Source organism: Mastigoproctus giganteus, chromosome 6, assembly GCF_048544385.1.
Source record: "Mastigoproctus giganteus isolate SK-2022 chromosome 6, ASM4854438v1, whole genome shotgun sequence".
NCBI classification, from domain to species: domain Eukaryota; kingdom Metazoa; phylum Arthropoda; class Arachnida; order Uropygi; family Thelyphonidae; genus Mastigoproctus; species Mastigoproctus giganteus.
Genome location: NC_143580.1, coordinates 159,172,144 through 159,198,990, shown reverse-complemented (window position 1 = coordinate 159,198,990; position 26,847 = coordinate 159,172,144). Strand labels below are relative to the sequence as shown.

Genomic DNA, 26,847 nt, shown 5'->3' with positions numbered 1-26,847 from the left:
TTTTGCTCCCCACAGCAATAATATTGCTCCTCGCTGCACCCATTCCAACAGATCAATGTCCTTGCTAAAATGCAGCTTCCAGACCTATATTCTCTACTCAGGATGTTGCCTAACCATTTCCTTTATGCAATATAAAGGGGAAATCTTGCCTGACCAATTTGATTGGATATTATGATGTGGTCACAAAGGAACTAGATTCAAAACATAATTTTGATACTCTTGCACATAAAAGGTTGCTGTACAAATTGAAACAGTATGGTATTAAGGGAAAGTTTCTGCTATGGATACAAGGATGGTTGAGTGAGAGAAGACAGAAGGTGGTAATCAATGGATGGCCCCTCCCATCAAAATCTTGGAGCAATTGGAATCTAGGGTCAATAAGTTAGTTAATGATTGGCTCAAGTCCGGGAAGATTTCAAAGTCCACATGTTGGCAATCACACGCCACAGGCTGCCAGCTCCCCCAGTTCTATGGCCTGCCGAAAGTGCACAAGCCAGGCATTCTTTTAAGACCAATTGTCTCTTGCTGCAATTCTCCAAATATGAACTGTCGAAATACGTCACCCGTATTTCGACAGTTCCTAGTAGAAAATACTAGTCATACATTTTTGATCAGTAAAGAATTCTTGCACTTCATCAAACACCTCACCATTCTTGAAGACAAGATCATGGTATCCTTTGATGTTGTCTCTTTATTTACTTCCATACCTGTGCAGCAAACCATTGTGTATATGCCAAGGACCATTTGATTAGAAACACCAGCTTACCAGACAGAATCTCTCTATCCACGGAGGATATTTGTACTGCCCTTAATTTGTGCTTGTCCGGCAGAGTGGTCACGTTTGGTGACTCTCTCTTCAGACAAATCGACAGCACGGCTGTGGGTGCCTCAGTGAACATTGCAATGGAGGAGTTGGAGGAACACATTCCTGAACCTGCTGGTCCCATCACCCTCTGGTGTCGATATGCTGACGATGTCTTCACTATTATCCCCTGAGGTTCAGAGACACAACTACTACAACATCTCAACTCCCTATATCCCTTCATCCAGTTCACAATAAAATTAATCAAGCAACACTCTTTCCTTCCTGAACGTTCTGGTGAAGCCATAGGCTCACTTCTAGAAACTTTAGTTTACCGAAAGCCCATCTGCTCTGGCCATTTTGCCAACTACAAGTCAGCGCACTATTCTCTTGAGCCTGGACTCATTCCATCTCCATGGACACCAGGCTCAATGAGGTCTCTAAGATAAGAGCTGACCTCACAAACTGTGGCTATCCCACCTATGTCTTGAACAAGTGATCTAGAATTCTGTGAGCTTGCCGCACACCCGAGGGCCCCCCAATAGTGACGAGACAACCCCTACTGCCTACATCCCATATTCATATCACATTTATACCCGGGCGCTTCATATCACATTTCTAAGATCTTCCGTGGGTACCGGATAAAGTGCCTGCAACTTCCTGATGGAAGATTGTGATCTCTTGCTACTGCTGCATCTGCTGTGTAAAAGAGGGGGGACAAGTGAAGACACCTGTTTCCCCCTTTACACAGAAGACACCCATTCCCCCCCCCCCCTCTTTTACACAGCAGTACAATATACCACATCACCTGCCTCTCAGAACATGAAAGGGCTATTCAGTTGGCTGACTCTGCACACTCTGCAGTTGCAGAGCACTATTGGTCAAGCAACATGACCTCAATCCCAGACGTGATACCATGGTTATTGACCAATCCCACCACTACCATCAACGAATGTAGCTTAAGTCACTGCACATATGTGGTTACCATATCGTTTTTAATCACAATAGAGGCATGCGGCTACACCCAATCGTGGAGTCTGTAGTGTTACAATATGACAAATGCTAGCACTCAGCCCGTGTATGCACCCTGCATCAACAACAACAATTGCTTGGTTCTGCCCAGTAAATGCTTTAGCATTCATACACATCCTCATGGATGCTTTCCCTTTTTACTCAACATGACCCTCTCTGCACATTCCATTTATAATGTTTTATGTATGTATTCTCACAGCTGACGAAGGGATACTTAATCTCGAAAGCTTTTGTTAATATTATTAAACTTAGTTACTGTTAATTACTTATATTATTAAACTTAGTTACTGTTCTTACCAGTTGAACCGAATTCTTTATTTATCTGTGGAACCCAGTACCACAGGCCTCTTCAATTTTAAGTATTGTTGTTTTCTCTGTGAGTGGGATAGTCATGCCAAGGATATGCACTAAGGGAAGAGGAATTGGCCTCAACAAAAATCATTAACACCTGAAATTAAGAACATAGCATTTGAACCTCTGGTAGATACAAATAGTTTTGTTTCCACCACTCCACAAGAAACTGGGGCTCGTGAAAAATTTTGTGAAAGCTTTGGAAGTGAACAGTCCTGCATTCACATACTTGCAAGAGAAATTCCCAAGACTTATTACAGAGAAAATTAAGGCAGGCATTTTCATTGTCCACAAATAAGGCAACATTTCAAAGACAACAGTTCGAATGTGTCCTTAGTGATAGTGAGAAATCAGCATGGAAAGCTTTTCAAAATGTTTCAACTGGTTTTCTAGGAAATGTTAAAGCCAGCAACTACAGTCAGGTTGTGGAAGATCTCATTACTTACAAAAAACTGGGGTGCAACATGTCATTGAAGATGCATTTCTTGCACTCACACCTGGATTTCTTCCTTCCAAACTGTGGTGCTGTCACTGACGAACATGGTGAGTGCTTCCATCAAGACATCGCAGTGATGGAACAAAGATACAAAAGGAAATGGAGTGTTGCCATGTTAGTCAATTATTGTTGGATGGTGAAAAGAAATGCTCCCAAAGCTGAATACAAGTGAAAGAAGAAAAAGTCCAGTGTTTTATACAGGTATGTTTGTATGTTTAAAAAAATGGGTTTATTTTTGTTTATGATGTAATCTTGTTCAATTCTTTTAGCTGTTCACAAATCTTTAACCATTAAAACATGGAAGGTTAGCTATAATGTTCTCATAAAGAAAATATAGTCAACATGTGTACATAGATTCAAGGCAGAACTTGACAAACATTTGGAGTGAGGGGATGGGTGAAATAAGTGTTTTTTTTTTTTTTTGTTTTTTTTTGGCTGATGCTATATAATCTTGCTTTCTTGCATCATGTGCCCTTTGCTAATGCTAATGTGTAGTGTCAGTGGTGTACCTCTGTACATCATTTCTTTGCCTTCCCCCCAAGCATGATTTAGCAGAGAAATGGCTGCAAAATTATTTTTCTGGCTGACCGACTAAAAAGCGAACTCAAACAAAATGTATACAGTTGGTCCTATCTAAGTAGTGCTTGGAAATCATGTTGAAAATGGTATTCTTATAGTGAAAGCTTCGTTGCCTCACAAGCAGTTCTCTTGTATCTGCAAATATTAACATTGGGGAAAACTGTAACTGCTCTGAAGACTGAAAAAAGTTTTACCCACTTCAGGAATCCATCAAGCAAGGTAGTGAAAATCATCTACCACTTAGTCTTGCTTTGTATCTCATGCAAACAGTGAGTATGAGGTTTCCAGAACACCTTTAACCTCTTATAATTACTGAAAAAGAGAAATCTTAAAGTTAATAGTAAAAAGGAAGTTGAGTACTTTCCCAAGTATAGTAAAAGCACAGCTAACTGGAACATTGTAAAAATTCATAAAAAAGGGGGGACATTTTCTCCACCTATATACCTACTCTACAAATACTGTGAATTAAACGTTACAAAAAAAAATTGAATAAAAATTGTTTAACAATATTGATTACTGTTTATACATTATTGCATAACAAGTTAGTTATCTAGCCACTTAATTTTATAGTTAGGTTACTAACTAGATATTAAATTTCTGTTTGAAGGTGCAGTTCTGCACAAATCTGTTTCAAGGTGTAGCTCTCACAATATGTTTGACCATTCAGTGCAGCTCACTTGTGCAAGAAGTTGGGGACAACTAGTATAAGTCTGTTAAGATTTGTGAAAGATTTGTATATTTGATTTGAATAGATTTGATATAAGATTTGTGAAAGTAATGCTAATAAAGAATAATGGTCAGAATATTAAATTTGTTTCAAATTGGAGAACAACTGTTACAGAAACATATGTAATGCTAAAACAAGTATAGTCATCCCCCAATTTGAGTGGGGATTATGTTCCAGGAAAACACCGCCCAGTCCAAATCCATGAAATGCAAAACGTAGTTTGTGACATAATGAGGATTCCATATCTGCACACAGAAAAAATGTGCAAAAAAAAATTAAATTGAAAAAAATTGTCTTCATTTGGTAAGAAAAAACAAAAAAAATTACAAACATGTCCATAAAATTAATCTTGCTATACTTACCTCTAGATTTTTAATCTAAATTAATTCATTGCTTCTTCATCGCTATTTCGCTATTTTTCTGTGATAAACTTGCAACAGTATCCGGCACTTTTTTAAATTATTTGCTTAGAAGCACGTTATTTTTCTGTAAATTTGTTCATAAGGAACTAAAGCTAACGATAAAGTCCTGCAAAAATTTAAACTCCTCTCCAAATTAGAATCCATATCCAGAGCTTCTTGGCTAAGCTGATTTGCAAGTCTTAAAAACTCAGTTAGTCTCTTCACAGTCAAATTTTTGTGTACATCTTCATTTTAATCTTTTTTGTCATTTTTGTTATCTTCTTCTTCACATCGTGAAAAAATGTCATCCACTGATAATTGTTATCTATGAGATTCAAGGACCTCTGTGATATCTGCTGTTTCCAGTTCTTCAAATCCCTCTCCACTAATCATTTTGCTAATTCTCACAATCTCAGCTACCTCCAGCATTTCAACCGTGTCTTCTCTAGTGCAGCTTTGTGACCACAGCTTTTTCCACACTGCATGCTTTGTTGAGTTCTTAAATTCACCCCACACGAATTCAATATTTTTTACCGAATCAAGAATATTATAATTCGGTCAATAATTTTGAATGGAAACACTGCCTATTCCATCAGTAGCTTCAGCCAATTGTAAAAAAGATCTTCTTAGATAATAAACTTTAAAGGAAGCTATAACACCTTGGTCCATCGGCTGAATTAACGAACTTGTATTCACTGGAAGAAAGGTAACTTTCACATTTGGGTGCAGATCAGACAAACGTGTATGGTGACTTTTTTCTTTTTTTTTTTTATGAAAACCCCAAACACGAGAGGTATTAGAACCTATACTTAGTACCGCGCTTGGGTTGGAGGTTGAGAAGATGAAAGAAGATATTTTTTGACATTAGATTTGAATTTCTGTAGACTGTAATTTTCAGGAAATACGTATGAAGGAAGGCGGTTCCAGAAAACGGCAGTTGAATGAATAAACGAAGAAGATGAAAAGTTGGTTCTGTGAGTTTGAAATTGGACAGTTAATCGATGTTGGCTGGTGGCAGCACGTGTTCGTACTGCTTTGAAAGAGACAGCAGGAATTATAAAAGCCAGTTCAGAAGAACAGTGCCCGTAGAAGTATCTGTAGAAAAGGCATGCAGCAGAAACAGTATGTCTATGGGACAGAAAGTGGAGAGACTCTGTTAGAGAGGAGTCATTAATTAACTTAACTGCCCTCTTCTGAATGGAATCAAGAAGCCTGAGAGCGGTTTTGGGGGCACCACCCCAGATGTGGGAACAATATTCCATGGCAGGGTGGGTTTGCGATTTATACAGAGTGAGCAGCTGTTTGGAAGAAAAGTAACACCGAGAGCGAAAGAGAAAACCAAGTTTTCTAGATGCAGAGGAAGCAATATTTGTAATGTGCTTGTGCCAAGAGAGAGAGATTAGAAGTCAGGGTAATCCCCAAAAGAGATATACAGTGAAACTTCTCCTAACGGACACCTCTCGTTAACGGACATCCTCTACAACGGACATTTTCAAATTCCCCAACTCACCTCCATTGGTTTTAACGTGTTTTCAGCTTCTGTCTAGCGGACATTCTCTGTAATGGAAGCAGACAGGCAATCTGCACTGTTTTGTTTAGATTAGCACTTAATTTGATCTCCCCATAACGGACAGCGGGCGAGCTCACGGCCCTTTTTCTAGGAACGTTTCTTCCACGTATTGCCTCAATCGTGTGTTTATTTTCTATTTCCGATTCTCTGAATTTTATTAAGGTTTGCGTCGCGGTTCTAAACCCTTTTTCAAGAATTTTAAGGCACGTGTAAAACTTCTGATGAATTCGGTGTGTGCAGGGGGGGGGAATATGGTCGGCCTTTCGTCTTTTCAGTTTTGTTCAGTGTCGTGTGAAGTGCACAATGTCTTCTCGTAAACATTTAACTTTAAAAGATAAAGTTGAACTCATTAATGCATATGGTCGGCAAAAAAATAGTGTTCGCAATCTCGCTGCAAAATTCAAAATCGGGAAGACGCAGGTGAGCGACATCCTAAAGAAAAAAAATGAACTGTTCAAACAATTTTGGCAACACGGAAATGATCAGGTTCAAAAATCATTCCCGAAAACTGTTGGACTTCAAATTGACAATGTTACGTATGAGTGGTTTTGTCGCGAATGTGCTAAAAAAATTCCCATTAATGGGCCTATTATTAGGGAAAAGGCTTTGGAGGTTGCGAAATCTATGGGAGTAAATGAGTTCAAAGCTTCTGTAGGATGGCTAGACAAGTTCAAAACTCAGCATAAAATTTCTTGGAAAACCGTAAGTGGTGAAGGTGGATCTGTTGATACGGGGGTTGTAACAGAGTGAACCGTCACATTGGAAGATTTATGTTGTGATTTTGAAGCTAAGGATATTTACAACTGTGACAAAACAGGGTTGTTTTTTAAAGTTCTTCCTGAAAAAACAATTAGTCTAAAAAACGAAAAGTGCCAGGGCGGAAAAATTTCTAAGGAACTCTTGACTGTACTATTGTGTACAAATATGCTGGGAGACTTTGAACAACCTCTTGTTATAGGAAAACCACAAAATCCTCGTTGTTTCAAGGGCATAAAGTTGAATCTTGAATGTTGATTGAAAGTCTAATAAAAAGCGTGGATGACAAGAGATATCATGAGCGAATGGATAAGTCACTTTAACCAAAACATGATAAATTATTCTTTTCATGGATAATGCTGCATCTCACCCGCACATTGAATTGTCCAACATCCAAATCGTTTTTCTGCACCAAACACATCTGCAGAGTGTCAGCCCTTGGATCAAGGGATAATAAAAAAATTTTAAACTTCACAACAGAAAACGTGTTTTAAGACATCTCATTGCAAACATGAACGATGTAACATGTGCGAGTGACCTTGCAAAGAAAATCAGCATCCTAGATGCGATTCAATGGATTTCCTCTTCAGTAAACGCAATTAGAAAACAAACTGTCGCGAACTGTTTTGTAAAGTCTGGCTTGTCAAATGCAAAAATTGAAGTTGTGAACAGCAAATGTGGAGCACCAAGAAGAATAAGAACTTCATCTATTGATAATGTACGATACTTCAGCTACAAGTGACCCTGGCAACAAAGATATAGACTCAAACCTCACTACAGAAGATGGTGCTATAGATATCAACGACATTATCATCAATATTTTTCAAGAAGTTCCTCATGAGGATGAATAAATGGAAGGAGGTCATTATGTCGAAGAACATATTAACAACGAACCACCGATGAAAATAGAAGCGCTCATACAAATCAATCGTTTAAAAATGTTTTTCGCCGCTGAAGTATCTTACTGAAGGACTTTCGATGGTTTCTTCACTCCAAACAAATGTTGAAAACAAAATTATCAGCCGGAAGAAGGTGCAGAAGAAAATAAGTGATTACGGTATGTGTTTTTCATAAGGTAAAGTCATAATACGCATAGCACAATTGTATGTATATTATTTACAAAAATATTATGCAAAATCTGTATATAATTTAATTTAATTTTACATTAAACGTTTAACGATTTTTCGTTATCTCTTGTGTATGTAATTGTATATTATTTACAAAAATATTGTTCAAAATCTGTATATATTTTAATTTATTTTTACATTAAACGTTTAACGATTTTTCTTTCTTTTTTTTTTTTTTTTCTCCCTCAGACTTCTTGTTAGCGGACACTTCTCTCTAACGGACACATTTTCGTTCCCCATGGCTGTCCGTTAAAGGGAAGTTTCACTGTATATCATTTTGCCTAGAAATTGGAGTGTCACTAAAGATAAGCATAGGAGCAGAAGAATCCTTTTTCCGAGATATAAGACAAGCCTGAGTTTTAGAAGGTTTTAAATCAACTAAGTTGTCTTTGCTCCACTGGAGATTGGCATTTAAGGAATTAATAGCAGATATTCGAGAAGTTAAAGCTGATTGAGCAGGGCAAGGTTTCTCAAAATGGAATGCAATGTGCTATCATTGGCAAAACTATGGATAGGATTTCCAGTTAATGGAAGAAGGTCATTAATATACAAGAGGAAAAGAACTGAACCTTGGGGGACACCTGCATTAGTTGAGAAGTTAGAAGACAGAGAGCCATCTACCATCACCCTCAGTGAACGATAAGAGAGAAAACTGCATAACCAATTACAAAAAACAGTTGGAAAACCATAAGATGGAAGCTTGTTTACAGGACCTTTATGCCAAACATGATCGAGCCTTTGAGATGTCAAGAGCAACTGCTTGTGTTTCACCAAACTTTTCCATTGAATTTGTCCATAAATGGGTAACATAAGCCAGAATATCACCAGTGGATCAACACTGATGGAATCCATATTGGCAATCATTGATTAGATGGAAAGTTTTTAGGTAGTTTAAGAGTTGGCAGTTACTTGATTTCTCTATTACTTTAGAAATAATTGAAGTAACTGCAATGGGATGATAATTGGATGGGAGGGATTTGTCACCCTTTTTAAGAACTGGCTGGATATGAGCAAATTTCCAAGCAGAAGGAGAAACACCTTTGGAATAAGTAAGTGAAAAAAGGTGGCAAAGAACAGGAGTAAGTTCAGGAGCACAGGTTTTGAGAACAAGTGGAGAAATACCATCAGGACCTGGAGCTTTCTTAGCATCAAGATTCGTCAAAATCCTTCTGACATACTTTTGACGGAAGACCACAAGAGGCATTGAATGGAGCGTGTTGGGAATGGTGGGAGGTGTTTTACCAAGATCATTAATACATGAGTCGGAAGAAAAATGGGATGCTAGCAGTTCAGCTTTATCTTTGGCTGAAGTGACAATAGAACCATCTGGTTTTGACAGAGGTGGGAGCAGAGATGGGCAAAAGTTGCAGCCAATAGCTAGGCAAGAGACCAGAATGCCGGCCATTAAGGCAAGAAGCAAGTTTTCTACTCTTAGCCTGTTCAAAATCTAGTTTGGACTGATTAATAACTGCTTTACAATTGTTGCAAGCTTTGGTGTAGGCAGAAAATGAAACTGAAGAATTGGAAACAAGCCAATTGCGATATGCAACGTTCTTCTCTTGAACAGCCTTAGCACATTTATTGGAAAACCAAGGTTTAGATAAAGGAAGAGATTTTAATGTGGAATAAAGGATTCCATTCCTACAAGAATAATTTCGCTGACATGATCTGAGCAAACGTTGACGTGAGAAGATTTGAAACAGTAATCCAACCAAGGAAAAGAAGAAAAGAAATCTCACAGGTCATCCCATTTTGCATTCTTGTAATGCAAACAGTATGAGGTTGGGAATAGCCATGAGATAAAGGCTCCATTGGAGAAGAGACAATCACCAAGTTGTGATCTGAGGTGTCTAAAGGACCACTCACTTCGATCGTGACTGGGCGCATTGTCAAGAATGAGCAAGATATTGAGTGCAATGTTCTTTTGGCGCACGCTATAGCCATAGTTGCCGATTCGCCTAATAAATCCCTACACCAGCAACAACAACAGCTATGTTCCTTTTCAGGCAATATCTTTTTGTTTCAACTCAAAAGCATTTTAAAAACCAATTCTTGAAGATTTTAACTGTCATCCAGGCTTTTTTGTTCGATTTCCAATGAACTGGTAAGGAACTTTTTTTGATATTTCTTTAACAGAACAAGGATTTTCTGATGTATAAATTAGAAGCGGTTTACACTTAAAGTCACCCTCTGCATTGCCACATAACAAATGTATTAACCTATCTTTTGCAGCTTTGAAACCTGGGGTGGTATTCTCTTCTTTTGAAATGAATGTGCAGCTCTGCATACACTTACAAAATAAGCTGGTCTCATCAGTTAAACACCTGACTTGTTGTATAGCCTTCAGTTGCAGTGACATCCTTTAAAGTTTTTGGATACAAAGAAGCAGCTTCCGTATGTGCACTGGCTGCTTCACCCGTTAATTTTAGATTGTGAAGGTGACGTCTTTTAAAATTTCCAAACCAGCCCTTACTGGCCTGAAAGCCACCTGCATTGGATGGACCGGCTTCTTGTTGTAAGCGATTAAAAATTTTTGCAGAGCTTTGTTCGAATAATATCTGAACTAAGAGACACTCTTGTTTGATTAAGATCTTCTATCCAGAAAAAAATTTTTTTTCAGTTTTCTCTATTAACAGATTTCTCACTTTCGTAGTGCTTTTTGCAGCCAATGATGTGGAACAGATAACTGAACTTTTAATTTTCTCAGCATTTTCCCTAATTCGTTGAATGCTAGATTCATTTATGCTGTATTTCTTGGCCAATGTCACAACCTTTTCACCATTTTCTAATTCCTTAATGATTTTTAATTTTTCCTCTAAATTTAAAAAAAAAAAATTTTTGTAGCTTTCTTCATTTTAGGCACTAATCAAACGCACACTTTATATAGACAAGAAATATTAAATCGTCAAAAACAATGCTTACTGATTAAAACACTTTACATTACGTGAACCAGAAAAAAATTCTGTCTGAACAGCTAACGTAGGATAACTGATGAAGAGGGTTCCCAAACTAGGAAGTTGTTTCAAAAATAACCGGACAATCTCACCACCATTTATTGCTATGTTTGGTTATAAGAATCATTTTTGAATGCCTTTGTGATATTTTTCTAAAGCACATTTCTGGACATCCTGACCATAAAACAATAAAAACAATTTGCAATTTCCAGTTTATTGGGCTTTTCTGTTAGTGCAATATAATTATAAATGGGTAGTAAAGTCGATCTTATTGCATTTGCAATAAGATTGACAGCTGGAATTCTGTGGAATTTTATGTTATTATGGTGAAACGTGTTTCTCCTTCAATGAAATCTTCAATCATATAAAAAACATATATAAATAGTCAAAATCTGCTTTTCATTCCTATTTTTGAAGCTTCGTAAACAAAAATCACGCAGGTAGCGAAACTCTCTGCACAATAAAATTTTGGTATTAAATACCTGATCATGCAATAGCAAAATTGCTCAATATTTTTTACATAAGAGGACTATATTTTCAAATTAGTCTTCATCATTTTGATGATATTACTTTTTTTTTTTTTTTTTTTCCCTGCCTTTTCCTATTATTATATGGGGTCAACGTTTTTTTAATGTTTTGGCATGCAATTTTTACGGCTGGATGCCCTTCCTGACGCCAACCCTCACCCTTTATCCGGGCTGGGAACATGCGGTGGTCATTCCCTGGCCTACCACATCCTCCGTATTTGGTGGGTACGGGCACGAATCTTGGTCTAATCAAGAAGCGTGTGCTGTGCACTACTGCTCCTGCCCACCTGGCTATGGAGGCACCATTTTGATGATATTACTCATTATTGATATTCTGCTGTGGAGAGACAAACAGAAAAACAAAATTACTGTATTAAGTTCTGAAATGACTAGAATTTGATTTCAAATTCTCCTGCCTCCCAAGTAACTGGTAGCTTTTGTTTGGTGTGTGAGCAAAGGATATCACTTAAAATAGATATACCGCTGTCGCTGTTTGTAAATTTTTATTGAAGTTCTATGGTGTTAACTGTAAATTTTTATTGATCACATTTAATATCTCCCCACCCAAAAAAAATCTATTAAAAGAACTTTAAAAGAAATTTATTAAAATGAAGTATAGATGAAGTTATTTAAACAGGCCACAGCAGAATCATTTTTTCATGTTTATTATATTGCACAGTTTTTTCATTTTTATTTATATTGCACAGTTTTTTCATGTTTATTATATTGCACAGTTATTTCATGTTTATCAATTAAGATTTATGAATTTTTTGAATTAGTTCAGAAAATTACAAGATGGGATGGAATACCAGAAGATGCTTATTTTGTAGGAAATGAGTTAAATGACAAAGTTTAGCACTTTTCTTGTTTGAATTTTTTTTCAAAACCTTTTGGAAAAAAATTTATAAATTTCTGAAAATTAATTTTCTACATATGGTAGTATTATTCAACAATCTTATGATTTTAATTTAAAAATGCATATTTTTAAAATTTATGCCAATGATTTATATTGTATTTCTTCTAAAAGTTTTTTTTCCCCCATTTCTCATTAGGCAAAATTGGAAATCATGTTTGGCACACACCACACGTAAGTTTACTTGTTATTGCTGAATGTTGCTATGCATTTTATAGTTTTTCTACTATAAAAGGGTCCCAGAAAAGAATAGTCAAAAGTGCAAACTTCTCTGGTTGAAGGTGATTGTCATCGAAATCTTGTAACATTTTTTGTGATAAAGATAGGTGGATCAGAACCAGGGTGTGTTTGCCCTGGGCAACAATTGATATTACCAACAGATTGTTATATTTAAAGGGGAGGAGGGTAAAGAGAGCATTATTATTCATTTATCCAACCATTTGTTGGATAAATACAGGGCTATACTGAAAACATGCCACAAGTTAGGTTAGAATGTGTGTTTGCAATTTTGCCCAGACACAATAGGAGAGATTATATGCTGAAAGCCTTGTTGATTAACTCAAGACTTCGGGGAATCTGCAATGTTCTAGGAGGGAAATTTTTACCAGCATGCTCTACGCTTGTATGTAAAAGAAATCTATTTTGTAGAGATGGTATTCATTTGAACAAGGTAGTGCAAGAATTTTTGCCAGTATCATTAAGGGTTTAAGGAAATTGTTAGATAGTGGGTAGAGAAGGGTAATATAGATCTGCATTTTTCTGATGATATGGGTCAAAGTTATGCGTGCACTTACTTCAAGTATTTCTGTTTGTTGCAACAACAGCCAATGTTCGCAAGATGTTCTGAGAGTAGCAACATTTCAAATGAAAGGAATAAGTGGGAGAGAAACTCACCATGGGGAATTTTTTTTTTAAATTAACTAGATGATTGTTATTTGTACCAGCATGTTAAAGAAAGTACTAGGGGTGAGAATTTTCTTGACCTCATCATTACTAATGGAACAGATAACATCATAGGGCTTACAGTACAGGAACCATTGTCAGGAAGTGATCTTGCAATCATTAATTGGAAGATGTTACAGTAGTTAAAGGTAAAGGCATGGATTTTAACTTCAGAAGTGATTTGACAGTTTAAGGTGCTGTACGGTATCTATGAATCAGACAGATTGGGGAAGAAGCACGAATACATTCCAATTATGGAATATTATTAAAGCAAAAATTGCAGACAGCATGAACTCATACATACTACTTAGAAAATATTGCAGCAGGAGATGCTAAAATGAATGAAGGAATGCAGAGCTGGCTGGTCAAATATAGCAGAAAAGGATAGCGTGGGATAGTAAACTAAAGTTAGGTAGGCTAAGGCTGCATATGACTAAGAAGAATGGAGACAAGGAATTTTTCATGTATGTGAATGCAACAAAGAAGAAGAAAGTGTATTAGATCAAATCCTTGTGCATTGGGTGTGGGAAAGTCTTAGATAACCCAGCTGACATTGCGTAGAATTGAATAGTTACTTTGTGTCTATCTTTATTGAAGAAAGACCTTTTGTACTGAAAAGAGGTTGTGTGAGTGGGAGCTAAGCCATATGAAATTAGTGATTTCGAAATTACAGATGACTGTTCATTAGAAAATTTCCAGCCTAAAGAGCAAGTAAGACTCCCGGAATTGATGGCATTTACCCGGTAATTTTGAGGAGTATATTAAACCATTGAGGTTAATTTTAAGAGCATTTTTATATTCAGAAGAGATTACTTTGGATTGGAGAAGTACCTGTATCCCAATACATAACTGGTCTGTAGTTACCAACTTCACTCTTATTATTGTTATCTAAGACTGAAGTTGGTAACTACAGACCAGTTAGTCTAACTTCATTGGTAAGGAAAATCTTAGAATCAGTGATTAAGAGGACAATCCAGGGATATTTAGATAGATAGATATGGCATTCTGAAGGACACACAACATGATTTTATTAAAGGAAAATCATGTTTAACTTAGTAGGCTATTTTCACATGGTTACTCATCAGCTGGATGAATGGAACAATTTTAACATAGTTTATTTGGATTTTAGCAAAGCATTTGACTCACTCCCTTATGAGATTTTCTGTGTTAAATTGTATGTATTTTGTAAATACTGTAATTATCTTGTTAATATCATGGTGCTTGTGTTTGATTTGTTGTTTGCTCTCAGAATTGAGAGTAACTGATTTTATTGTGTTTTAAATCAGTAGTTAATCTTAAATGTTTATATTGTACATTACTTGTGTAGTTAGCTCATTATTATGTTGAAGAGACAGTTTTTCTCTTCTTGCGTTGTCTGTTTGGCTCTGAGGAGTGGGATGGACCTCTCCCTGCTCCCTCAGATCCAACCTTCAGTTGGCTATTCTGGTTGAGTGAGATGATTTTCCTCTTTAGCCTGTCTTACTGCTGGCTGCTTCTCTTGCTGCTTATGTTTTGATTTAATTTTGTTTTCTTGCGGGGCTGATTATTTGTTGTATTTTTCTTTCCTGCCTGATTGCAGCTGCAATCAGTTGGGTTTTTGCTAGTACCATATAGTTCTTAGTCTAGCATTTTTAGTTGTAAATGGGTTTTGGTTCTGAGGGGTGGGATGGACCTCTCCCCGCCCTCTCAGATCCAATTGCTTTGTTGGCAATTGACATCCTTTTTTTTTTTTTTTTTTTTTATGCTTACGTATGCATTATTGTTAATTCTACGTGTCTTGTTATTTGAAACAAGTTTTGTTTTTCGCAGCTTGTGGTAGCAGCTTTGCACTTGCTGGTTATGTACATATGTTTATAGATTAGATTACTTGTGCAGAGACATTTTCTCTGCATATTAATTAATTATTGTTTAATACTTAACTTATTATTTTGATCTGTTATACTTAGATTTAAATTTAGAATTGCTTTTGATTCGGTTAACTAATTTATTTGTACAGTATTTATTGGTTTTGCCTTTGGCATATCTTTGCCTTGGGTGAGTTCTGTTTGTCTCTTTTTGTTTTGTATATATGTTTCTACATTTCTTCTGGTTGACTATTTCTGTTAATTTCTTGGTTGACTAATTTTTCAGCCAAGATTTTAATTACTTATTTTGTAAATATTGTATATTTTACTCTCTGCTTATGCAGTGTAATTTGTTAATATGTTTACTGCTATGTTTCATATCGGTGACATAAGTATTTATTATTTATCTTAATTTATTCTTTTAAGTGGCTATCTAATAGCCACTTGTACATTACCTATGTTCTTTCCTTGAGACTTTTCTTTTTCCCCTTGTCGGTGCAAGTTGGGCTTCCTTCCCGGCTAGGGGAATCTTTCTTTCAAATGTACAAGCCTTCAGGCTTCAAAATTTTACCTCTTCAAGCTCTCTCGCTTATTAGATTTTCCAACTAGTTTCCTCTTTCCTCTTTTTCCTGAGAGAGTGTTTTGCTCTCATTTCTTCTTCTACTTTCTTTTCTCCTACTTTATCCTCCCTATTCATTATTTACTATAACCGGGATTCCGCTTGTTGGAATCCCACTAAGTGTAATTTAGATAGTTCCTGGAGCGCCTCCACGTGGCTAGGGATGGGAGTCGGGACGCAGGTAGCTTGCTCCCTGCCTCCCGGCTGCTAAGACTCCAGGGCCGGCAAACAACAACCATCACAACACACATATATACTTACACACACACACACACTTACACACACTTGCCGGCTATAAATAACCTACAGATGCTACAGCGGTATATAGGGGTAACCCTGGAGGCCGCAATCAATACAAGAATACCTTGTCCCTTGTCCCTTATGAGAGGTTAACTGTATAAGCTGGAACACATTGGAATTACTGGAAAGTTTTTAAGAATAATTTCTAGGTAGCTGCAGGACAGAAGGCAGAGGGTTGTGATTAATGGATATTCTTTAGGATGGTGTAACGTTGAGGAGTCATCATCATCATCAGCATTTTCAATCCACTGCAGGGTGAAGGCCTCTCCAGCAACTTTCCAATTCCTTCTGTTTTGAGCACTGGCCATCCATTTACTACCCAAAAACTCATGAATTTCATCTCTCCATCTCCGCCTTTGTCTTCTAGGTTTTCTTCTAGCTTCTCTTGGGTACCATTCTGTTATTTTCTTAGTCCATCTGTCATCATGTCTTCGAGCTATGTGTCCTGCCCAAGACCATTTTAGTTCTTTAGTTTTGATAAGAATGTCCTTTACTTGAGTTTGCTGCCTAATCCATGTGTTTCTCTTCTTATTTAACAGTCTAATTCCCAATATAATTCGTTCCATTCTTCGCTGTGTAGTTCTCAGCTTATATATTCTCTTCCATTCTTTTGGTGAGTGCCCAAGTTTCACTTCCATAAGTCATGGTGGGGAGTATACATTGGTTCATTATTTTACGTTTCAGACAAACTGGGATATTGCTCTTCAGTATGTGACTATATTTCCTGAATGCTATCCATCCATCCAAAATTTATTCTTCTCTTGACTTCCAGCCATTTATCATTATTACAGCTAATAACTTATTCCAGATAAGTATATGACTCCACTTTTTCAATTACTGCTCCTTCAATCATTATTTCCCTTTCTGTGGCATACTTGTTCATCATTACTTTTGTTTTAGCCATATTCATCTTTAGTCCAAAATCCTTACTAACTGTGCATAACTAATTAAGATTTTCCTCTAATCTTTGAGATCGTGGCTCATGACCACAATGTCATCTGCAAATTGTAAATGGTTTAGGTACTCTCCGTTCACATTGACTCCTTTCTGCGACCAGTCTAATCTTCTGAAATCTTCCTCAAAGGCAGCAGTAAACAGCTTCGGAGATATTGTGTCTCCTTGTCAAACTCCTTTCTCAATTTTAAATTTCCTACTGTCTTTGTCTTGTCTAATAAAGGAGGTAGCACTCTCATATATTTTCTTCAAAATCATAATATATGAGGTATCTATGCCTTGTCTTTCCCGTGCCCGAAACATTGCCTTATGCTGTATGGAGTCAAATGCCTTTTCATAATCCACAAATGCCAGGCATAATGGTGTTTTATATTCATTTGCTTTCTCCATTAGCTGTGATATTACGTGAAGGTGATCCATAGTTGAGAATCCTGTCCTAAAGCCAGCTTGCTCTTTCGGTTGATTCTCATCAGGTATTCTTTCTAATCTGTTAGTAATGACCCTTGTGAACAACTTGTAGATGTGGAATAACAAGCTAATTGGTCTATAATTTCCAATTTCTGATTTATCTCCTTTCTTATGCAGCAAAACTATGATTGCATTATTCCACTGCTTAGGTGTCACACCTTTTCTAATGCACTTTGTGAAGAGCCTTGCCAGTTTTTGTGTTATGTCTCTTCCTCCCAATTTTAACAACTCTACAGTAATTTCATCTTCTCCCAGGGCTGTCTGATTCTTTATTTTCTTCAATGCATGTTCTGCCTCATCAGGAAGAATATCGGGTATGTTGTATGTGTTGCTACTTTTCAATCCATCTTCCCCACTGCTGGCATCATTCCCTCACTCCTTGTATACTTCTCTATAGTAGTCTTCAGCCTATTCGGTTCATCATGACAAGTCTTCTGGTATTTGAATTATGCCTTCTCTGCTGTTTATAAGTACACCATCCCTATTCTTCAGTTTCAGTATCATTTGTCTTTCTGTATTACTGCTCATGGCTGCTGATTTAAATCCTTTGTTTTCCCTTAATGCTTGTTCTACTTTTCTTGTGTTAAATTTTCTTATGTCCTCTCTGATTCTTTCTAATGGCTTTGTATAACTCAGTATACTCAATTTTCTCCCTGTCAGTGTTTTTCTTGCTCTTCATTTGTCGTCTTCGGTTCATCATGACAAGTGTTTCTTGACTAATTTTTTCTTCTTTGGATTTCTTTTACCCTATAGGTTTCTTGGGCTTTATCACTTTCAGAAAATTGTAGTATTCCTCGTCGATATCTTGGTCCTGAGCAGTCTGCAGAAGCTCAAACATTTTCTTAAGTTCCAGTACATAACTGCTTTTTCTCCTCCTCTGTTATCTCAAAGACCTTTGTATTATTTACTCGAGTCAGTTTTTTCCTTTCCTACATCTATATCAAGTGTACATCTTACCATTCTGTGATCACTTCCAACATTTACCTTATTCAGGACGGTAACATCATTCACAATATATCTTCTGTTAGTGAGGATGAAGTCGATTTCATTAGTTGTTAATCCATTTGGACTCTTCCATGTCCACTTTCTGTTCACCCTTTTCTTGAAAAAAGTGTTCATTACTGACAGTCCTTGAGATTCTGCCAATTCCACAAGTCTTTCACCTCTTTTATTTCTTTCACCAATTCCAAAATTTCCTATAGTTCCTCTTTCTGCACTGTTTTGCCTTTTTCCAACCTTAGCATTGAAGTCCCCCATAATAATAGTGTAGTGGGTTTTCTGCTCATCTAGAAGACTCTCAATTTCGGTATACATTTCTTCAACCTCTTCATCATTATGGCTTGATGTTGGTGCATAAATCATTATAATCTTTAGCTTGTACCTCTTAGAAATCTTGAGTATTATTCTTGACACCCTTGGTGATGTACTTTTGAATTCCAAAATGTTGTTTTTAAAATCTTTATGGACCAGAAACCCAACTCCACCTTCACTCCTTTCACTGTTTCCATTGGTGTACAGCAGATTTCCACTTGATAAACTTATAAGTGATTCATTTCTTCTTCTTGTTTCAGCCAAACCGATGATATTCCAATTCACATTTTCTGACACGTCAGAATTTACATATGTCATGTCAGAATTTACATGAGTAGTAAGGTCCCCCAAGTATCAGTATTTGGACCACTGTTGTTTCTGATTTTCATAAACAACATTGATGAAGAGACAGAAGGCACTGGTAGAGTTGTTAATGTCAGTGCCAAGCAAGGCTTCTTTAGGAAGACTTGAACAGAATTCAGAAATGGTCAGGAAAGGTGGCAACTATTTTTTAATGTGGCAAAATGCAAGCTCTTACACTTAGGAAATAGCAACCCCAAAATAAATTATATACTTGTGAGGGTGAATTAGAAACAGTTGAGGAAAAAAAAAAGAATCTGGTATCTGGAAGTTACGATATGGGCTGTTATGAAGTTTTCTGAGCAGTGTAAACAGACAGCCAGGAAAGCCCATGGTGTCCTATTGATGATTTATCGAAAGTTATTCTGTTGAGAGGCCTCTGTAGACGAGTTGTCAGGAGCAGGAGTGTAATAGCACACATTCTTTGAGTAGACTGGAGTTTAAGTACCCCAACTGCTAAATGCAGTAAATCTGCCAACCTGCACTGGACCAGTATGGCAGATTATAGTCCATTACCTCAACATGACTTGTTGAGGATGCCTCTTTCCTGCAGTGCCTTATAACTTCCTAGCTCTACTTTATGCTGTAGAAATAGGGAGTTATAAGCCAATTGTAAAACACATTTAGAATACCATGTTTGGGTATGGAGACCTCATCTGAAAAAAGGACATTGAGCTTCTTGAAAGGTCCAAAAACAGGCAACTTGCATAGTGAGATCAGCAAAAGGGTGACCATATGAGGAAAGACATTTGATTATGCAGACTACAGAGCTTGGCAACCAGGCATCTCAGAGGTGACCTGATTGATAAGGCTCTGTGAGGAGTTAGTAAAATAAATGAAGGTGGAATTTTCACTGATATAAAGAATTCCAGAACTAGGGGCTATAAATTCATTCAAATACAGGAGAAGAGGTTTAGACTAGAGTGTAGGAAGTTTTCTTTTAGTCAGCAAGTCATTGATTGCTGGAACAACAAACCTTTGTAGGTAGTTGAGGCTAACAGTCTGAATAAATTTAAAGGTCAACTGGATATTTACTTATGTGAGGAAGGAAGCATAATTTGTATATTCTTATCTACTTTTTTTTTTTTTTTTTTTTTTTTTTGTCCAATGCAGCATTAGCCTGTAGCTTCCTTGCACTAATGGCAAATTTTATTATTACTTTGTAAAGGTTGGCAGTAACTGATTCTAGTTATATAAACAGATTACCTTTATTACCCAGCCTATTCGATTTCTATATCACCTCTAGAATATAACCTGACTTCCTTATCCTCTTACTATGATTTTAGTATTCATAGTGGCAAATGATGCAAGAAAGCAAGGTTGGATAGGATCAGCAAAAAAAGGAAAAAAAAAACCTCCAATAGTTAGTTTTGTTCTTCCTAGAATTTATTCAAACTGTTATTGAGCTTGCTGAATCCATTCAAACCCTTAAACATCTCAGTCAGATCACCATGCAGCAGGGGCAGTGTGTTAGTGGACACTGCTGAACTGCAGCACCCCTACCTTTTTAAATCTAAATGTACAGTCAACGGAGTTATATGAAGTTTTGTGGTGCCTCCGTAGCCAGGTGGGAAGGAGCAGCAGCAGTTTGTAGCAAAAGCTTCTTGATTAGACCGGGGTTCGAGCCACCCGCTGGCTAAAAGCAAATTTCCGCACATCTATTCTACAACTGTTTTTCCTCAATTTGAATTTATATCACCTAAGGTGATTAGTCTGGGCAAGAGGAAGAATTCCATCAGCATTGAGCATTCTCAAACCATTCAAGCCCTTATACACTTCAATCAGATCACCTCGCAGGTGCCTAATCTGCAGACACTGTAATTTGCAAAACTTAAGCCTTTCTTCGCACTGGTGCCTCCGTAGCCAGGTGGGAAGGAGCAGCAGTGCATAGCACACGCTTCTTGATTAGACCGGGGTTCAAGCCAGTCACCACCAAATACGGAGGATGCGGAAAGGTCAGGGAATGACCACCGCATATCCCGGAGCAATATGGCTTTAGTTGCTAATGCTCCTAAAAAACCAAATAACTAACTAATTAACTAACTAACCTTTCTTTGCAAGAGCAACCCTATGTTCCATTCACTAATCTTGTTGCCCTTCTCTGTACTCGTTCTAGCAGCTCTACATTATTCCTAAAATGTGCCATCCAAACCTGTATGCAGTGCTCAAGGTGTGGCCTGACCATTAACTTATACAAGGGAATAATCGCATCCTTCTCTCTGCTAGAAAAATTCCTGTATATCATTGACAAGACACCATCTGCACTTGTTCAGAAAACTTCATATCTGACTGCACAATTACACCCAGGTCCTTTTCATTCTCTACCACCCTCGGTATAGTACCACACTGTTGATATGTTACTTTTGGAGTTACTGCTACCTATATGCAGTACTTCATTTGTTTCACATTTGTCAATGTTAAACTTCAGTTACCACTTCTCAGCCCATCAGATCAACTTTTCTAGATCCTGTTGCAGTAGCATACTGCCATTAGTGTCATTAACAACCCTGCTAACCTTTGTCGTCTGTGAATTTAGACTTAAGCCTGATATTCCGTCATCAGTATCATTAATAAATACAGAAAACAACAATGGACCCAACACTGAACCCCTGGTGGACTCCACTAATAACATTAGTCCACAAAGAGCAGTGACCTTTGTTTTCCACTCTTTCGTCTCCCACTCGGCCAACCCCTTATCCATAGCAGCAATTTGTCCTTAATGCCACGCTGCTCCAATTAGTGCAGTAGTCTTCCATGTGCAACAGAATCAAAAGCCTTTCTAAGATCCAAATATATGATATCAAAATTATTCTTTGTATCCAGTTCCTTTTTGGCCACATCATAGTATCCAATCAAATTGGTCAGACAAGACTTCCCCTTAAACAATTAATGCAGTTATAGTGACAAATGGGCCTGGAGTACTGGGGTCCATAGTTTAACAGATATTTATTTAAAGTATACCCAGTAAAATAAAATAAAATAAAATATTTCCAGAAGCTTTCGGAACTCGTGTCCCTTTCTCAACTGACAGAATTTTTAAGTACATTACAAGCAAACTGTGGCACGTTACTCATTCGTCATTGTTGTAGCACGGACGTGTGCTGCCTTGCGCCAGTGATCATCCATCAATAAAACGGTTGTCTCCAGGATTGGATGTATACGCATGCCTTTCTGGCGATTTAATGCCTTAGGGTTGTTCATTATGTTTAGTGACTCTAGCCATAGGCGGTGGCGAAAGTGTCGCGCGTGGTCCACTATCTCAAAGTCGCGCTTGGGGTCAAGATCGTGGTTGGTAGCCCAAAAATGTTCTGCAAGCGCGGACTGGTCAGTTTCGGCAAGCCGGATTGCTCTGTCGTGTTCCGTGAGGCGATCCTGGAGACGTCTCGATGTCTCACCTACGTAGCAACTGTTACAGGCCCTACAGGTGATACGGTACACTACATTGCTGCGTAAGACAGGTGTGACAGGGGTCTTCACACTGGAGACAAGTGAACGTAGGTTCCTACCTGGTAATTGTACACATTTTATGTTGTAACTTCTCAGGATCTTCGAGATACGTCCTGACACTCCTGGATAGTACGGAATGTAGGCGGATGATATGCCGACTTGCTTCGGAGGTCTTGGGTTGGAAGTAAGCTCTTGTGCCTGTAACAAGCATCTGTTTAGTACATGGGATGGATAACCGCATCTGGTTAAGTCCGCCTTCACACGGGAGATCTCGTTACGTCTAATTGTGTCGGTGCTGGAATGGCTCCAGGCCCTGGAGAACAGGGTGCGGGCAGTGCTATTGAGATGGCTTGGAGCGTGGCCGGACCCGTAGTTGGTGAATTGACCGCACCACATGGGTTTGCGGTATACTGAGGTCTCTAGATGTGGGCCTACGCGATGCACTAGCACGTCCAGAAACGGGAGCGAACCGTCCACCTCTGATTCTACGGTAAACTTGATGAAATTGGATAGAGAGTTGAGGTATTCTAGTAGTACCGTTTCAGAACCACGTGGTATTATGGTAAAAATATCGTCGACATATCTACACCACGTTGTAATAGGTGTAGGTGGGTTCTGGTGTATCTGCTTCTCCAGATCTTCCATGGCGATGTTAGCTACTACGGAACTGACAGGGGCACCCATAGCAGTGCCATGTACTTGTTTGTAGAGTGAGTCTTCAAAGGTGAAGATGCTGCTAGAGAGGCATAGGTTGAGGGCGGTACAGATGTCATCAGTGGATAGTGACGTCCTGGATTGGAGGCTTAAGTCGCTCTCAAGGAGCCTTCTGGCGCAGTGCACGGCCTGTTGGACGGGAATCGAGGTGAATAAAGAAACCACGTCAAATGATGCCATGACAGAGTTATCAGGGATTGAAATGTCCTTAATGGTGTTAATGAATTCACTGCTGTTTTTAACGGTGTGAGATGTATTACCTATAAGAGGCGAGAGGAGGCTCGCGATGTGTTTGGACAGTTCATACGTTGGGGCACTGCAGCAAGACACTATAGGTCTGAGAGGAATACCCGGTTTATGGATCTTTGGTAATCCGTAGAATTGTGGTAGTTGACAGCCAGTACCACGCAGAAGATGGTGAGTCGCGGTCGGGATCTTCTTATCTTTAAGCCATGCGTGGACAAGTTTATTAACATTTGCTTCCAGACGTTTCAAGACTTTAACGGGAGGATCAGGTAGAGGTTCATATACGTTAGGATCGAGTAATAGGGCCAAGGCTTTCTCTCGGTAGGCTGATCGGTCCAGCACAACAGTCCGGCGCCCTTTATCCGCAGGAAGTACAACGATGGAGTTGTCTTTTCTTATAGATGACAGGGCGGCACGTTGGCGGTGGTTGAGGTTTGAGCACGTTTTTTCGAGTGTTGCGGAGGACTGCGGCAGTCTTGAATCGGATCTCGTTGGCAGTTTCTTCGGGAAGGTTGGTAATACTGGCTTCTATGCCCATAGCGAGCTGTGTGATGGGAGGTTTCGATGGTATAACGGCGAATTTCATACCGTTTGATAAAACACTCAGCTGCTCGTTGGACAGTTGTTTGTTACTTAGATTCAAGACGAAAGAAGTCGTGTCGTCTGAACGAGTGTTCGTCTTTAAGGAGTTAGTTTCTATGCTCAAGTTTATGAACTTGCGCTGTTGGCGTAAACGGTAGGTATCCGAGGTCTGACTAGCCCGATGGCAGATGGTATGTATAAGGTTTGTAAATACAATAGGCGAGACCTTACCTTGTATATGTTGTAACAGTCTGGACTTGTTGTAGTCAGCGTTCCTGATTTCATGGTGGAGATGGGATATCCATAAATTTAACGTGCGCAGGCTGAAGTTAAAGCAGGCACGATCCATATGAGAGTTGTGGAACGGGGCTTTGTATCGGAACCCTTTAGGTATAATTCGATTGCTTTTGCATCTGTGGGCGAAGCGTAAATGTTGCCTGTAGCGAGCTATTGAGAGGAAGCATTTTTGCAACTGTGCACAATCGTTGTAGGTATTATGGCCATAAAGTGATCGAATAGTGACAAATGGGCCTGGAGTACTGGGGTCCATAGTTTAACAGATATTTATTTAAAGTATACCCAGTAAAATAAAATAAAATAAAATATTTCCAGAAGCTTTCGGAACTCGTGTCCCTTTCTCAACTGACAGAATTTTTAAGTACATTACAAGCAAACTGTGGCACGTTACTCATTCGTCATTGTTGTAGCACGGACGTGTGCTGCCTTGCGCCAGTGATCATCCATCAATAAAACGGTTGTCTCCAGGATTGGATGTATACGCATGCCTTTCTGGCGATTTAATGCCTTAGGGTTGTTCATTATGTTTAGTGACTCTAGCCATAGGCGGTGGCGAAAGTGTCGCGCGTGGTCCACTATCTCAAAGTCGCGCTTGGGGTCAAGATCGTGGTTGGTAGCCCAAAAATGTTCTGCAAGCGCGGACTGGTCAGTTTCGGCAAGCCGGATTGCTCTGTCGTGTTCCGTGAGGCGATCCGGAACACGACAGAGCAATCCGGCTTGCCGAAACTGACCAGTCCGCGCTTGCAGAACATTTTTGGGCTACCAACCACGATCTTGACCCCAAGCGCGACTTTGAGATAGTGGACCACGCGCGACACTTTCGCCACCGCCTATGGCTAGAGTCACTAAACATAATGAACAACCCTAAGGCATTAAATCGCCAGAAAGGCATGCGTATACATCCAATCCTGGAGACAACCGTTTTATTGATGGATGATCACTGGCGCAAGGCAGCACACGTCCGTGCTACAACAATGACGAATGAGTAACGTGCCACAGTTTGCTTGTAATGTACTTAAAAATTCTGTCAGTTGAGAAAGGGACACGAGTTCCGAAAGCTTCTGGAAATATTTTATTTTATTTTATTTTACTGGGTATACTTTAAATAAATATCTGTTAAACTATGGACCCCAGTACTCCAGGCCCATTTGTCACTATTCGATCACTTTATGGCCATAATACCTACAACGATTGTGCACAGTTGCAAAAATGCTTCCTCTCAATAGCTCGCTACAGGCAACATTTACGCTTCGCCCACAGATGCAAAAGCAATCGAATTATACCTAAAGGGTTCCGATACAAAGCCCCGTTCCACAACTCTCATATGGATCGTGCCTGCTTTAACTTCAGCCTGCGCACGTTAAATTTATGGATATCCCATCTCCACCATGAAATCAGGAACGCTGACTACAACAAGTCCAGACTGTTACAACATATACAAGGTAAGGTCTCGCCTATTGTATTTACAAACCTTATACATACCATCTGCCATCGGGCTAGTCAGACCTCGGATACCTACCGTTTACGCCAACAGCGCAAGTTCATAAACTTGAGCATAGAAACTAACTCCTTAAAGACGAACACTCGTTCAGACGACACGACTTCTTTCGTCTTGAATCTAAGTAACAAACAACTGTCCAACGAGCAGCTGAGTGTTTTATCAAACAGTATGAAATTCGCCGTTATACCATCGAAACCTCCCATCACACAGCTCGCTATGGGCATAGAAGCCAGTATTACCAACCTTCCCGAAGAAACTGCCAACGAGATCCGATTCAAGACTGCCGCAGTCCTCCGCAACACTCGAAAAACGTGCTCAAACCTCAACCACCGCCAACGTGCCGCCCTGTCATCTATAAGAAAAGACAACTCCATCGTTGTACTTCCTGCGGATAAAGGGCGCCGGACTGTTGTGCTGGACCGATCAGCCTACCGAGAGAAAGCCTTGGCCCTATTACTCGATCCTAACGTATATGAACCTCTACCTGATCCTCCCGTTAAAGTCTTGAAACGTCTGGAAGCAAATGTTAATAAACTTGTCCACGCATGGCTTAAAGATAAGAAGATCCCGACCGCGACTCACCATCTTCTGCGTGGTACTGGCTGTCAACTACCACAATTCTACGGATTACCAAAGATCCATAAACCGGGTATTCCTCTCAGACCTATAGTGTCTTGCTGCAGTGCCCCAACGTATGAACTGTCCAAACACATCGCGAGCCTCCTCTCGCCTCTTATAGGTAATACATCTCACACCGTTAAAAACAGCAGTGAATTCATTAACACCATTAAGGACATTTCAATCCCTGATAACTCTGTCATGGCATCATTTGACGTGGTTTCTTTATTCACCTCGATTCCCGTCCAACAGGCCGTGCACTGCGCCAGAAGGCTCCTTGAGAGCGACTTAAGCCTCCAATCCAGGACGTCACTATCCACTGATGACATCTGTACCGCCCTCAACCTATGCCTCTCTAGCAGCATCTTCACCTTTGAAGACTCACTCTACAAACAAGTACATGGCACTG

At 38.9% G+C, this 26,847-nt stretch overlaps 1 protein-coding gene across 2 annotated transcripts in view; it reads left to right on the top strand.

Annotated features, from left to right (window-relative positions):
- gkt (tyrosyl-DNA phosphodiesterase glaikit) overlaps positions 1-26,847 on the top strand; it is a 317,491-nt gene that overhangs the window by 109,659 nt on the left and 180,985 nt on the right. For both annotated transcript variants that reach the window (XM_090376556.1, XM_090376558.1), the window contains exon 7: positions 12,375-12,409. In XM_090376556.1, coding sequence (XP_090232682.1) covers positions 12,375-12,409 — 35 coding nt within the window. The remainder of the gene's footprint in view (positions 1-12,374; positions 12,410-26,847) is intronic.